This window comes from Furipterus horrens, unplaced genomic scaffold (genome assembly GCF_987537825.1).
Source record: "Furipterus horrens unplaced genomic scaffold, mFurHor1.1.pri manual_scaffold_3, whole genome shotgun sequence".
NCBI classification, from domain to species: domain Eukaryota; kingdom Metazoa; phylum Chordata; class Mammalia; order Chiroptera; family Furipteridae; genus Furipterus; species Furipterus horrens.
Window position 1 is genome coordinate 170,329,322 of NW_028327173.1, and position 16,057 is coordinate 170,345,378.

At 45.9% G+C, this 16,057-nt stretch overlaps 2 protein-coding genes across 2 annotated transcripts in view; one reads left to right on the forward strand and one right to left on the reverse strand.

The window, feature by feature from the left end:
- The window catches only part of PIAS1 (protein inhibitor of activated STAT 1), a 104,460-nt gene extending 101,047 nt beyond the window's left edge, over positions 1-3,413 (forward strand). Inside the window, exons 13-14 of the mRNA XM_090270827.1 lie at positions 27-64; positions 665-3,413. Of these exons, the coding sequence (XP_090126953.1) occupies positions 27-64; positions 665-958 (332 nt within the window). The 3' untranslated portion in view covers positions 959-3,413. The remainder of the gene's footprint in view (positions 1-26; positions 65-664) is intronic.
- Positions 3,414-7,161: 3,748 nt separating this feature from the next.
- On the reverse strand, positions 7,162-15,817 carry CALML4 (calmodulin like 4). Its single transcript, XM_090270828.1, has 5 exons — positions 15,269-15,817; positions 15,111-15,141; positions 12,014-12,154; positions 10,169-10,357; positions 7,162-7,465 (listed from the first exon to the last, which is right to left on the reverse strand). The coding sequence occupies exons 1-5, from the start codon at positions 15,269-15,271 to the stop codon at positions 7,362-7,364; spliced, it is 468 nt and encodes a 155-aa protein (XP_090126954.1). The 5' UTR covers positions 15,272-15,817; the 3' UTR covers positions 7,162-7,361.
- Positions 15,818-16,057: the final 240 nt, after the last annotated feature.

Here is a 16,057-nt window from a genome sequence, read left to right on the forward strand (position 1 = left end):
CTGAAATAATTTTTTTTCTCCCACAGGATTAGATTTTTTTCCTTTCTTATCAGGAGACAATCAGGTATGTTATGAAAAAAATTATGGTCATTTTAATTGTATATTAAAATATTTTAAAATATAATATGTAGCCAATAGAAAAAAAATTTCCTTAGAAAATTTAGAGTATTCATACCCATTACTATATTAAGATTTTAAGAATTTAAATAAAAATTCCTTTGTCAGCTATGCCTCCGTATATGGTAAGAACAGTATCTCTCTCTTGATTTCCAGTACTGTTTTAGAATGAAACAGAACAGCAAATCATATTGACTGATAAATTCTTGGCCAAATATCTCCATAAGAGAAACAGGTAGACTGTCCTCTTTTTTGCTATTTCTGAGCATATGCCAGTTTGGACAAAGAATTTTGAAAATCACTTGCAATACAGATCAGAACAACAAAAAAAGACAATTATACATTTTGTTCTGTTTCAGACACAAAATGTCTCAGAATCAATGATATGATCATAAGGCCGTTTGATTTTGCAAAATGTTTTATTAAGTATTTCAAAAACATCAGCTTCTCAGAATATATTAAAGTTAGGACTTTGTTCTGCTAAGAAGAAAGCTTATGGATTTGTAAGTACAATTAACATTTGTTTCCCCTCTTTTCCCCTCCCTAGCATTATAACACCTCCCTCCTTGCCGCTGCAGCAGCAGCAGTTTCCGATGATCAAGACCTCTTACACTCGTCTCGGTTTTTCCCGTATACCTCCTCGCAGATGTTTCTCGATCAGTTAAATGCAGGAGGCAGCACTTCTCTGCCAACCACCAATGGAAGCAGCAGTGGCAGTAACAGCAGCCTTGTGTCCTCCAACAGCCTAAGGGAGAGCCACAGCCACACCGTTGCCAACAGGAGCAGCGCAGACACAGCGTCCATCTTTGGCATCATACCAGACATTATTTCGTTGGACTGATCTCCTTGCCCTTGCTGCTCTCATCCCCACCCCAGATTAAATGAACTTGGCAGAAAGAAGATAACTTTGTGCTATGTTTTACCTTATTCTGTTTAGAAAAGTTCACAAGTGTGTGGTTTTTTTTCCTTTTTTTAGGGAAAAAAATTAAAAGAAATGTACAGAGAACAAAACTATATTTTCAGTTTTACTTTTGTATATAAATCTAAGACTGCCTGTCTGATAAAAACACTTAAGAAAAAAACCAAAAAAAGGAAAGAAAAGGAAAAACAAAAACAAACAAACAAAAAAATACCCACAAACCACCTTCAGTTCAATTTTTCTGGATTCTGAAGTTGTTGTTTTTTTTTTCATTATTTGTCCTATGGTTTTGGTTTTACTTCAATGGCATTATTTTATTTGCAATAACAGAAAAGGAATTGCATGTATGAAGTTTTAAATTGTGGCTTTTCTTTGTTGTGGGGAGAGAGCTGAGGGGATAGTTTTAATTTCCATTTTTCTAAAAATGACAGACTTGGATTCTGTTTGTGTGTATGCATATTTTATCCAGCCTTAAGTTATAAACCTCATCTGTCCCACTGCATTCCCTGTGTATTTCCAGGACATAGCTCGTGTATGTGTGTGTTCAGTGTGTGTGTGTCTATATTTTTATGTCATTACTGTTCCTTCTCCTCCCGATTTTGCATTCAGTTGATAAATCAGTAGCCTGCTTCTTTTAAAGTGCTTTGAAGGTCTTGAACTCATGTAGGAGCATCTTTATTGACTATCCCAATTGCATGTTCTCCATCACATACTCTCTCTTATTTGCTAGATACCCCTGAGAATATGTTTTTAGAGATTGACGTAAAGCTGTCTGGGTAAGGAGTAGGTTTAGCAGACCTGCCAATAATACACTTTAGTCTAGTTCTTTATTCTAAATTTGGATTGCCAGTATTATGTACTTAAACCAAGTCTGTGAACACCTGCTTTTTTAGCCACAGGGTAACAAGTTTTCATGTAAGATCTTCATACCAAAGTGGGAAGTATAAATAGCTTAGAAAGCCCTGATGGGTGTCTTGTGCAGCCGACAGAGGTAAATAAGGTTGCATCACCTCAAAGGAAAAAAAAGTCAATTATCCTAAAAGTATATTTTCTTCAGAAAATACAATGCACCACACATGTCAATCTGTAGAAATTGCTATCTGGTCGACAGCTGAAATCCAAAATGGGCTTGATTTTTAGTCATTTTACTTTCTGGTTCTGAGTGAACTTACTTTCTTAGTTGTCTTGTTGCTTTATTTTTTTCTTCACCTTTTAAAGACAAGCATGACATAGGAAAGTCAGGTTGTTTTTTTTTCTTTTAGAATTCGTGGATCAGCCTGATCTATTCTTACTAATGGAACATGTAAATATATTGAAAACTGTTTTTCAGGAGATGAGTGAGGGTTGGAGGGAAGGAAAAGTGGTTCTACTTGTGTTTCAAAATCCTCATCAAAGCAGGAAGTCCATTCTCTAGGAAATAACTGAAGGTATGGGAAATATTTTTTAGCTGATTGAGAGGTTTAGCAGGTTTAACAGAAAAGATAAAAGAAGGGGCATAATCACCAGTTTTCCAGACTGAGTTTTTATATCTCAATTGTTAATGTTCTCAGAGTTGATGAAGGACCACCTTTGTGTATAAAATTGTCAATTTAAACCTTGCGACGATAACAAAATGGCCTACTGTAATCAAGGGAGACTTCAAGATGGCTGTATCTTTGGTTGTATGATAAAATTAATGGCTCACATGACTATGTAGCATCTAAAAATATGTTTCTTACAGCATCTCTCTGTCACTAAATTGTTGACTTGAATTTTGAAAAACAAGTTGGTGTTGATATGTATATGTGTGTGTGTATATATGTATTTATAGACAAGTGTGTGTGAGTGACAAGTGAGTTATATAGTCTTCCCCAGCGCATGTGTATTCCACACATACATGGCTGAGTTAGTCACTAAACAATTTGCAATAAAAAAAGATTTATTGTTGGTTAAAACAGGAAATAGTTAAGTTTTTAAATGAATCTGGTATTACGGTAAGTAACTACTTTAAGAACTCCCATTGCTGTATTAACTTAGGCTAATATCTAATAGTATCATAATTTGTGTCTAAATTTGGATTGGAATAGAAATTATGTAAATTATGGGGAGTTGCTTCTCACTTTACATTGCAATAGGAAACATTTCTAGTAATTCAACTACCTAAGATAAATAGTTTTCTTTGTTTTTTTCTTTTTCTTTTATTGGCGTTAGTGGTCTCAAAATTGTTCAGTAACTTTGTGTATGAAGCTGAATTACAAACTGAGTAATCCAGTTGAAAGCTCTTCCTCCTACTTTTGTTCAGCCCAGTTTTGGACAGGGTTAATTTCCCGAGTGTCCTGCATTATTCCAACCCACAGGAAGAATAGGTAATAGGGAGAAATAAATGTCTGTCTAGTAAGTGGCTTTGGTCATGTCTCTACAGGAGAAACTAACCATTCATTCGTCTCTTTATTTTAGTTCGTTCTATACTCTAAGGAGTTTGTCCCCTTCAGTTGTTGACCTTTCAGAATGTTGACATTAGTAGTAACTGTTACTGTGGTGGTCTCATGGCCAATATTATTATTAGACTTTCATGATCTATATAGTAATTACTAGTAGAGTCACGTACTGCAGCTTTATTTTCTAAGTATTTTTAAAGCATATGGTCACTTCATCTCTATTCCTTAGCCCACCCTCGCTCCCTCACCCGCGACAACATTGACAGGCTGTTTGTGGACAAACAGCGCTTCTCAGAACCTTTTGGCACGTTGTCAGCACCCCTTTGCCACGGTCTTTTCATAATAGGTGTGATCTGTTTGTGTTTCTGTACAGTACTGTGTGTGTGTGTCACACATATTTGGTAAAATAACTGACTACCAGGGTTGAAGTGGCTTTTAGTTATTTTGTGGGCATTATTGGACACATTTTTTAAAAACAATCTGAACTTTAACCACGCCACACTTGGTTGACTAATTTATTTTGAACGTTAAAAGATTTTCTATATTAATTTCGACATTTTCACAATCCTGTGTCATTACCAAATTAGGAAAGATTCGTTTTAGCCTCTCAAAAATGTGGTATCTTAGCAGATTTTCCTTTGAGTCAAATGTCTGAAACTGAATGAAAATATATCCCAGTTTTAATTTCTAATTGTTAAAGGAACTTTTTTAAACAGTTCCAGTTTTAAATACATAAAACACTTCAAGATCTTCAGAACTTTAGAACACATTTGAAATTATTTTAGTAAGAATTTTGTTTTACCAGTAAATGTTAAATGTTAGATTTCAGGAAGAGGGAGGGAGAATAGCTGGTGGTTCCAGAGTATGCTGCTGTTAATTATTCAATTAACAAAGGGGAAAATGTATATAAACATATAAAAGTTACCATAAACTCCATAAACTTAAATCTGTGATTCATTGCCTTAAGACTTTCTCTTAGAATTTCCATACCGCATGCCAAACCAGTAAAATGGCTTTTAAAAATGTATAGTAGACCAATGTCAGTTTGTATAAAAGTACCAAGTGAAGATATTTATTACATGCATTGGAAAAAAATTGTTTACCTATTGAATGTTACCTGTTTATGTAGAGCTCTTTAGATGTAATAAAAGAAAAGCCTTCAGTTAATTTGTCTTCTGTAAAGTACACTACTGGAAAATGATATGCTTTGTGCTTCCAAAGCACCTTTCATTCAGAGATTTCAAAGCATGACGAGTAATTATTTTGCAACATGCTTTGAGGTAAGTAATGGATGTACAGCCATCATTCCCCTTTCTTATTGAAATATGGCTAGCTTTGTAGTGAACCACAGCATGTTTACTTTTAAATCTTTAATAATATGCAATTTGAGAGCTAAGAGCACTGTCACCCTTTTTGTAAATAAGACGAGGTGCTAGGTGAACCAACTGGAATTTTAGAAGTGAGCATAAAGCCTGGATGTGGGGTGGTATGAAAGCCTTTCCTGGGTTAGAGGTTTAAATCAGACACGTCATAGGATTTTGGAATCCTAGTCACTGAACACCCTTACGGACAGTGAGTCAGTGGAGATGAGCCCCAGGTTCCACACCACTTAAGGTTTAGGCAAGCTATACTTCTGGTACCTGTTAAGCAAATAGGATTAATAAAAGTTATTTTAAAACCATACTGGAGCCATTCAGTGATAAAGACAAAAACTTTAAGGGAAAGTACCCTCCTTTATTACTAGAACCCAGAACTTCCTTGTTTTGTCCCATTTAATAAATCAAAAGTATCTACTGTCTAGCCTTTGGTATTCCAGGTTGGCTGTGTAGGATTTGCTTCCTCATGTCCATGAGTTACGAGATGTGGGCTAGGTCCCTTGAACCTTGCCTGAAAGATAGCAAACAATTCTCCTGGGTGTCAACATCTAACCAGCCCTCAAGGGATTTACCACGATGGTAATGAAGTTTAAGCACCTGGGCCCCTTATTTGCTCTGGCCTCTTCTAGAGTCCTGGGAGCAGTCCTACCAGATCTTAATTTCTATTTTTATATTAAAGGCTGCCAAATCATACAAGATCAGACCCTGCAAAACCTGGTTCTGCCCCTGCACAGGAAACCTACATTCTCTGACTTCGATGCTCACAGCTTCACCTGCTTGGTGGGTTGGCCATTTATTGCCTGCCCTCCACAAAACCTTTCTCTGTAGCTCCTAGGAATTTCTACTCTCATTGGCAATTCCACTGTTGGGGAAATGAAAGAGTCCTTTTTCAGGACCGTAGTTTGGTCTGAAGCCCACAGCGTTGCGAGATGGTTGCACTAAGACTGTTCTGTCCCCTGCAGTTTCCCTTGTGCCTGGCCCTTAACATTTGTATCTTGTATAACCTCCCCCCAAAACATACCTCCCTCAGTTTGATTTTCTTTAGCCACTAAGCACTCTTGGACAAAGCCACAGCCCAGAGAGCCCAATTTTGATAACACGGATGAAAATTTCTACTTGAAGCTGCGCTGTCTCCCACCCCTCAACACGTCAATGTGACTCCAACCCTTTTAGGTCATTGCCAACTCTGCCAGTGGATCCACAAATTGGATCACACAGCACCAGCCTGGCACCTCCAGGCTGCATAACTCAGCCCCTTGACCTGGAATTGCTCTCAGCAGGGCCAGTGCTCCCACTACTGTTCTCCAGGGCTCTTGCTGTATCATAGCTGTCCTGTTAACATCCCCTACTACTTTGTTAGTCATGGGGAAGTGGCTTGAAGCCATGATCAATTTGACCCACTTGAGCTGACCCATCTAAGGTTTGTGAACCTTTTTGGTAATAGGCCAGGGGAGAGCTGGAAATACAGAAGCATCAGGAAAGGGCCTTTGAAGTTCTGCAAGGCCTTGTCACACCTGGTTTGCTTTGGTTTCCTTCAGTGCAGGCTGTGAAGGCAGATAATTCTTCCCACTGTTTAGCTGAGGTGGCCTTGTTTTGCTGTGAATATTTCCACCCTATACTCGGTGTCTTTTAAAAAATTTTTTTTATTTAAGGTTTTACTCACTTTTAAGAGGGAAAGGGAGAGAGAAAGGAATATCGGTGTAACATCGATCGATGATCTCTTGTATGTGCCCCAACTGGGGACTGAACCTGCAACCTAGGCATGTACTTTGGGAATCAAACCAAGGACCTTCAACTTTTCAGGATTATCACCCAACAAACTGAGCCATGCCGATCAGGACAGTATACTTGGTGTTAATGAATAAATCTCAATGGTGTCCTGTGTTTTGAGGTGGGAATGAGACTTGGTAAGTGGCCCTGTGGTGCTGCAGGAAATGTCGCCACAGTTCTTTTAGTTCTGCTTGTTGCTCTTCCTCAGCTAGCGCTGGCTTTGTCTTGGAAATGTGGAAGAGGGTTCCAGCACCCAGATACAGAATATAGCTTTTTGGGTGACTGCCCTTTGTGGGAGAAGTACTACCAATGTAACTCAGGATTGCACAGTGCTCTACAGTTTGCAAAGAGATTTTTTTAAGTCATTAACTCAGACCATCCTCAACAAGCTCCATGAGTTAAGAAATAGAAATCCAACTTTGATGAATCCTGAGGCTTTCAGGGGTGAAATGATGTGCCCCAAGTCAGACAGCTGGGAAATGGTAATCAGGAGCAGAACCGAAGTCCAACTCCAAACCACAGTCTCTTCCCTTGCTGGAAAGGGCTGGACTAATAGCAGAGATTAAAATTAATAAGAATCTTTTACTAAAGACATGCTAATTCCATGGCCGAAACTACTACTTTTCATATGCTAAGTTATCCTATGCTACAAGTCAGGTAATGTCATCTTGCCACTGTGCCCGTCTCCCTAGAGTGAAAGAAACACTTCTTTAAAATTCATCCATCTGATTTTTCAGGTGCAGGGGAGACTTTGCATTCTCTTCATTCAGTAGTACCCCGCACAGGGATGGTGATCTTGTGGATAAATTCATCATACTTCACTTTGCCATTTGGTTCGATATTTGTTTCCCTGAAAAGATCATCCACTGCAATAAATCACATTAATTTTTCAGTTTAGCTTTACTGCTACATTATAGGGCATCAAGTTCTTGGGCGTTTGGGCTCCCCAGAGGTCTCCCCTGAGTGACCAGTTGTCTGTTCACATAGACCAGGAAATAAGCCAACAAACAGAACAGGGCAGCCCACCCCCTACCCCTTGGGGACCACTGATACAATTGGGAGTTCATCAGATTTTCTGCAGGAGCTGGTGAGGATTCAGTCACTGAAGCTACCATCTTGTGCCTTTTTTAAAATTTATTTAAATGGTCTATATTTCTTGTACCTATGTTTCCAGAAAGCTTTGGCATGGGTTTTACCTTCCAGAGCCCACTCTCGTGGCTGAACAGGCACCCTCAGCAACTCCATCCTGGGCCACCCTGGCCTTCCCTTCCAAATTGGCATGCCCACCCCACCCCCAGCCCCCTGAGAGCACTTTGTGACAAATGGTATCTGCCACCATCACCTTTTTTTAAAAGTTTTTGTTTTGGGGGTGGGGAGAGTATGAGAAAATAAATTCAACTGTGTCTAAAGCTGAAAGGGTACAAAACTGTCATTGTTCTCTATGACGTAGCTCCCAAAAAATCACTTCATTTACTTGTTTCTTCTGGTTCTGGATTCCTTGAACAAAATACTAGCTTGTTCCTGATCTTGGCAAGAGGGGCCATTTCAGCTTAAACTTCTCCACAGTGGCGTCTCGGGGCCAACATACCTTTGACTCTTTGAACTATGCTGACCCCCTTGCAAAAAGTGTTTCACTGCCCTATGTCACTTTCCTTGGGCCTGGCTGTCCCCAGTGCATAATTCTAGACACTTAGGAAATACCCTGTGATTCTCTGCCTTCCCAGCCACCTCTAAACTGTAATTACTATGCCTAGGCTGATGGTAGTGCTGAATATTTTTAGAATGTTGAGAAGAATATAAGTTATCTTCATGGAGAAAGTTCTACCCACCAGCCACTTGGTTCAAACCATCCCAGTGGACTGGCCCAACTCCAGCTGCAGTGCTAGCCACTGAGCCTCCTCCTGTCCAGCAGAGGGACCACACCAGGTGGCCAGGTGCCAGGGACTGCCTGCTGGGTAGTATGGCAGTTCACTCTGAACCCAGAAAGGAGCCCTAGAAGGGAGGCCTCCCTGACAGCCTTCTCCAGCTGCTCCAAGGATGCTTATTAATAAAAATGATTTTCTTTCAATCACTCAGGGTAAAGGACTCCTAGTATCATCTTTCCTGCCTCCCACAGCCAAAGAAAGGGACATTGGTCTCCCAGCTTGCCGGGACCACTTTGCCATTTTCTTTTAAATGTTTCTTGACTGGTTAAACAAATGAGAAATGTGTACAAGTCTCAGGCCCGTGGTATTACTTTAGAGAACATGAGCCATAAGAATGAAGGACCCAGCTGGCCCTCTCTGCCACACTCCACCTGCCACATAAAAGGCACCACGAGCAGTGTTCTCAGAGCCTGAGGGGGGGGCAGAGCCTGTGTTTCCCCCGTTCCCATGAAAACAGCCACAGTGAAAGAGCGTGATAGCTGCCAGCCTGAAAAAGCGGGGGAAAGCTGAACCTGCCTTCTGTAGCACTATTTTTAAATGCTCTGCGCTGTGCCTTTGTGGCTGCAGATAAAATCTAAGCAGTCGGCTTTATAGAATGGTAGCTCTTGGAGGGACCTGAGGGATTGTCTATTGTAACCTCATTTCCCCACAAGGAAACTGAGGAGGGTGAGAGAGGTGAAGAAACCCGTCTGAGGTCCTTCAGAATGAGGGCGAGCCAGGATTCAAATCCAACTCCAACTACAACCTGGCACCCCTTCCACTGGCTTGTTGTGATCTAACCAAAGGCTAAAGGCCCAACATGGTGGAAGCCTTCTCCCTCCACCCAGTGTGCCCTAGCCGCAGCAAGCCCAGCAGCCCGAGTGGGAAGCCTCGCCTCCTGAGTTGGTGGCGTAGACTCTGCTGGTGACTTGAAATGGCTGCTGTGGCCAGATTGAGGCGCTAGCCGCGCCGGCTGGAAGAACTCTGGCAAATGCCAGCATTGGGGTCGCCCTTCACTGTGTGACGAGGGCTTTTCCAGAGGACCCCGGCCTCTTGTTCTGCTCGGAGGCAGGAGGTTCTGTGACCAGCAGTCCCAGCAAAGGCCGCCACAGACTCCTCTGTGGAAGAGCTGTTGGAGCTCGCTGAGGCACAAGGAGAGGGAACAAAGTAGCAGCTTAGTTTGGACACCTGGCATCAGCAGCAACTTCAGAAGACGGCTGTAGCGAAAGAGCGGAGATGGTCTGGGGGTGCGGGAGCTAACGAGTGTCTAACAGATCTAAGGGGCAACTCCAAGCTCTGCTACCGCAAGCCACGCAATTCCCGAGTCTTTATCAGTATAAGGGGGCACTAGTGCTCCCAAGGGTGTCCTAGCACTACAGTGAAAACTTAAACTCAGGGTGAGGCCCAAGTAGGTCCTAGCTAGGACTTCCCAGCCCCCCCACTTTGCCTGGCTGGACTTCTCCCCTGTTACCCCAGGTCTCCTGGCTCTCCCACTGGGCTCCCGTCCACAGCTCACCCACCTCGCCATCTAGTTGCAGCCTTCTGGGGCATGCATGGAACACAGTGTCTGCACAATCCCGGTGGCACAGACTGGGCTTTGGTGTCCCCCGCCCCCGAACTCTCTAATCCTCTCCCGCTGTGGGGAAAGAGGGAACTAGGCCTTACCTTCCTTGTGCGTGAGCCTCTCTCCCAGTTTTGTGAGTTTTGACCGCAGCTCTGATGCCATGATGTAGCCTTTCTTCTCCTTGTCCGCCATCAACATGGCCAAAAGAATTTCTTTCTTTGGGTCCTCTTGTTTTATTTGCATGTGCATAATGGTCAGGAAAGTGGAGAAATCCAGCTCTCCATTTTTGTCTAGGAAATGCCCAAACACAGCCGAGTGAGCAGGGAGGGAAAGGCTCACGTCGGGGAAGCTAGTTTGCCTCCTACCCAAGCCTTCCTGGCCGGCTCAAGGGCCACCTAATTTAGGAAGTGCCATGATGGTGGCAGTAGTCATGGTGAAGAGGTGCAGCCCCTTTTACTGATTTCCCACCGTGGACATGCCTTACTTAACCCTCCCAGCATTCCTCAGAGGCTGTGGTTATCATCATCCCATTTTGCCCACTAAGGAGACAGAAGCTGTGAGTGGGGAGTCACCTCATGGAGCAGTGGCGGGTCCAGCATGGAGTGCCACCTCCTCTGCCCCCTTCTGGGTGCTTCTCTCATATCCTGAACTGCAGGCAAGTACATCTATGTGCTGACCCACCCCACCCCCCACCCCCTTTAGCAGCCACCATTGCACATCCTCAAAGATGGACAGTGCCCCAGCCTGGGGCCTCAAGCCCCAGTCCTTCCTGGGCTGGTTGCTTGCCTTGCCCTTCACTGCAACCACCCCAGGCTCCCCAGCCAATGCCCCTCCCACAAGCATGCCTGGGGGCTCATCCCTGACCCTGCCAGTGTACAACTGCAGGAAATTGAAACTTCCCCTGATCACAACTTCCTGTTTGGAGGAGACAGAAACCAAAGGAAGCCACCAGTCCTTGGAGGTGGAAACAGGGAATCTTTGTCACTGAGCACGCATCACTGGGCTCTAGGCCTTCAGAGGGCTGTCTGGGGCCAGCCTGGATAGGCTCCCTGTGCTGCGCAGGTTCACTGATGGGACCTTGGGGTAAGCCCTGTGGATGGTGGGAACCCATCTGAGAGACAAGGCAGCTGATGGCCTCCTGATCAAGTGATCTTTCCAGGCCACCCCTTTCTCTGGGCCAGTCTTTCCTTCCTGAGTGTCCCACTGTCCATGCACACAGCCACCCCAGCCTCTGACACCTCTCGTTTTCTTTTTAAAAAACCCAACTTGTTTGTTTCTGGTTATAAAATCCTATATGTTCCCACTGTCAAAAATACAGGAAACAACAATAAAGGGAATGAAAATCATCCATAAGGAATGAAAATCACAAGAGAGAACCACTTGGTAATGTTTGGGCTGGGTTTTCTTCCACTTATATTTTCACCCAGAATTGCATAGTTTTTAGAAGGTCAGTCCTTGAAATCAGAAAAATTGAGTTCCAACTCTGATTCCACCATTGGCTTAAGCACTTGAACAAGTGACCCAATAGCTCTGAACCTTGATCTTTACCTGTAAAACAGCACCTTCTTCATAGGGTTGTCTGAGCTAAGCGCATGACAAATACTCACTAAAAGGAAATTGCCCTGTCAAAGCACTTCTGGAATCCCTGTTAGCCCTGCCTTGACTGCAGAGATGAAGTAAGCTGGTTGGAGAGATTAGACCCCATGATCCTCTCTGAGATGAGGATTCAAGGAAGCCTGTGCGACACACAGCACACCTGGCCAAATGCCTCCACAGCTCCGAGATGGTGACCTCAGCCTACCACCTGCCCCTCAGACCTCTGACCTGTTCACAGCTCCAACATCTGCACCCAGTGGTGAGCCCTTCCCAGGACCACAGCGGCAGGGCTCAGGGCCCACCCACCAGCCCAGCCCACATCTTCCCCAGCCCTGGCCCAGCCCACTCACCTATCCTGTGAGTCTGCAGGTGCCGCTGCACCTCCCCAGGGGTCGGGCTGGCCCCCAGGCACCTCATCACCACGATGAGGTCAGTGGCTTTGATCTTCCCCCGCTGCTGCTTGTCGTACAGGGAGAAGCATTCCTTGTACTCTGTGCATAGCCCAGAAGGGAGAATCAGGAGCACTCCTTCACCCTCTCTGCCCCCCTTCCTTTTCTCTTCCCTCCCACTGCTTGTGCCCACTCCCTCTGTCCCCCTGCCCATCGCAAATAAAAATACAGGACTGCCTTGATCAATTCAACTTACAGGAAACAGTGAAAACATGTTTGGTATAAATATGTGCCGAATTTTTGCATTGTTGTTTATCTGACATTCAAATTTAACTGAGTGTACTGTATTTTTAAAAAGATTTTATTTATTTATTTTTAGGGAGAGGGGAAGAGAGGGATAAAGAGAGGGAAAGAAACATTGATGTGTGATGATATGCAACAGAAACATCAATTGGTTGCCTCTCATACTCACCCCAACTGGGACTAAACCTGCGACCCAGGCATGTGCCCTAGCTGGGAGTCCAACCTACTGGTCACCGCTGAGGGGCCTGTATTTTATCTGGCAACCTCATCCCTTTCCTCTCCTGACTCCCCTTACTCTGCTCCCCCTTTTCTCCTCCCACAGCTGACTCAAATCCAGGGGAGCTCTCTGCCCTCTAGGTCCAGTCCAGGAGACCAGGAGCCTGCAGCAGGGCATCCACACACCCAGGAGACATTTGCAAAGACAACTTATGTCAGAAAGTGGGATAATAATAATGCCTCTGGGTTACTGAGAGGACCAGAAATCTCCCACCTGGGGAAAGGTCTGGCAGACAGTGGCTCTCATATGTGGTGACAATTATTATTACAATTATGGGCACTTCTGAATCCACTGCTCCAGACCCCAACCTCCAGGCTGTGGACTCTCAAGCTGCGCTCTGACACAGGTTTGGTTGTGTTCTTAAAGATATCAAGGGGTGCGCCGGGATGCCTTCCCAGGCTCTGACTAGATGCGGCTTGTAGCTCTCTTCGAACTCTTTCTTGCATGATGGAGATGAAATGCCCACAGGAGCTAAAGCCTCTGCAGCCACATCCTCACAACCCAGAGGAGCAGGGCACCCAGCTGCCTGTCCATCCCCAGCTCCCAGCTCTGGAGGAACGAGGCCAGGCCAGCACAGCTCGAGAAGATCCCTGGTTCCTGACACAGAGATTCTGATTAAAGATCTGGAGGTGGGCCTGCCATCATGATGTCAAGATTGTTCAGAAGCACCCCAGGTGGAGCCTCTACTTGGGGGAGGGGGGAGGGGGAGACTGTGACTTGACAAGTGAGGTTGCATGCCAATGATGTGAGTCTTTTCCAATGAATGTGCTATTATTCGATCTGATAAGTGATCTACTATTAAACTGCTTCTTACCCTTGTATGAATTATATTCATTAAACGAAAACTTCTTTCAAATCTTGAGGCCTGTTGATTGCAATAGGATCATCTTTTAAACTTTTCTGTACAAATGCAGGGGGTGGAATGTTATTTAATCTGACATTATTTAATAATGGCTGATTTTAACCACCAGCTCACAAAATTTCTAAAACTATGCCAGCTGGCTCATGCTGGCTAGAGCAAGCTGGCCCTGACACCTGAGTAGGTGACACCTAGGCTGCCCTGCCCGCTGCCAGGCACATGACTGACATCCTCTCTTGTTGCTCACAGCAGCCTTGTGAGGTGGTGTCATTATCCCCACTTAACAGATGAGAAAACTGAGGCTCAGAGGTGACAGGACCCCAGACCCGCTACCTCCAAGGATCCTGTTCTTCCCACTCCAACGGACCAGCCCTGACCAGTCTGTCATTCATTCGTGAAACATTAGTGGCCACTTTCTTTGTGTCAGACACTGGGATACAAAGGGCGGTTTCAGAGGCCTCAGAGGAAGGGTCCGATGTGGGGAACATGCAGGTCAACAGCTACACTCTGTTCAGTCTTGCCTTGAGACCTGCGCATGAGAGGCTCCTGCCCTGGGCCTTGTGTTTTAAAACTCGTTTGCTCTGGCCCTAGCTGGTGTGGCTCAGTGGATTGAGTGCCAGCCTGCAAACCAAACGGTTGCTGGTTTGATTCCTAGTCAGGGCACATGCCTGGGTTGCAGGACAGGTCCCTTGTTGGGGGCGTGTGAGAGGCAACCATACATTGATGTTTCCCTCCCTCTTTCTCCCTCCCTTCCCCTCTCTATAAAAATAAACAAATTAAAAAACTCTGGCCCTTCCTCTTAGGATGAGAATATCAAGGGGTCTATGGGGAGGTGCCCACCTGAAACCTACAACCCACCCACCCACTCTTTCTTCTAGGCCAAGCTCTGGGGTACCCAGAACTAGGGAATCCCAGTGCAAGTAACCCTAAGCCCACCCCTAGGGCCCACAAGACCCCAAGTGGGCTATGCTGGGCCTCCTCTAGTCCAGATCTGGGCCCCTTAGTTCCCTGTAACTCAACTCTTCCCCTTGGCCTGGTGGCCACCGAACGCATGCATGAAACTGAAACCTGCTTGGGGCTCAGTAGGTTAGGGGACTCAGGAAAGAAAGTGCTCCAAGCAACAAGAGGAGGCTTGATGTCAGGGTAGAGGGGACCTTAGAGACCACCTAAGCTGACCTCCCACCTTATAGATGGGGAGACTGAGGCCCGCAGAGAGTAGACACGTGCTGCCTGAGAGTGCAGGCCTGGGCTCTTTCCTCTGGCTCAGCCTAGTACCAAGCCCCCTTTGCTCTGTCCATCCCCGGTCTCCCTCTGCCCCCATATCCAGCTTCCAGGTTCTAGAGGAATATCAAACGAGCTCTCGCTCCTATTTCCCCCACTTGTAAATCGCCCTGGCAGATGTAACACCAACATTTCTACCTGTGAGCCTTAACCCCCCACCCCACCGCCCCACGGAGCAGCCACCTCCAGCAGGGGCCTCTCCTGCCTCTCGCCTGTGGGTGGGCCTAGCTCTCCCCCAAGCTGCCTTTTTCCCACCAACAAAAACTGAGCAGAGCAAATTGCTTAATGAGACCCATATTTTGCTGTGAGTTGCTAATTAAAGAGCAAACCCAACCTACCATTAATTTGGTCCTGGGAAAGAAACTTGGCCTGCAGCAGACAGAGGAAAACAGTCAGGGAGGGGGTCCATGAATGTGCACCGGCGCCCCCTCTCCCCTGCCACCCGGCCACCCGGCCCGGCCCGACCCGCCAGCAGGTGACACAGACCCTCGCTTACCATCTTGGGGCCTCTGGCTGCACCCCTGGGCTCCCTGCTCCCAGGACTGCCTTCTTGGTTTCCTTCCTCCCTGCTTCAAGTCAAAAGTCCGCCAAGCTGGGTGGAGGCCCCTGTAATAAACCCCAGCTGCCATGGAGACCAGGCCCAGCGCCAGGGGTCGGATTCCAGCGTCCCTGCGCAGCTGGTGCCCAGCAAGGCCTGGGCAGAGCGGCTGCTAGGGTTTTGAGAAAACAGAGCTGCAGAAGGGCTCCCTGGGGCCTCGGCCCTGCACTGGAAACTGATGCTCTGAAGCAAATGGACAAACGTTCCTTCTTGGGAGCCCTCCCTGGCCACCAAGAAGGGGTCAGTGACACAGAAAGTCCTGGGCCTGCCCCCAGGGGGTCTTTTCTGTCTCTCTCTGTCCTGGGACTAAGCGGGGAGCTGACAAGGTGTCAGGTCCTTAGCATTTTGTCTCACTTAAGAATCATCACTAGGGATGGAGATGGCTGCCAGCCTGGGGTCTAGGCCCCACAGTGGGCTCCCCAGGGGGCTCACAGGAAGGCCCCTTATGTGACTCCTGGCCAGGCCAGGAAGCGCCTCCTTTTCTTCCTTTCCCTTCTCTCCCCTCCGCAGCCCCCACTCCTTCCGGCAGAAGCTGCTGACTCTCCCCATTTCCTCAGTGGTTTGTGCTGCTCCCCAACCCCCACTGTAGGTACACACACACACACACACACACTGAGGAAGTGAGGGGCGGGGCTTTCCCTAGAGCTGCTGAGCAGGGCACAGCTGGGTTCTCCCCTTCCAGCTTGT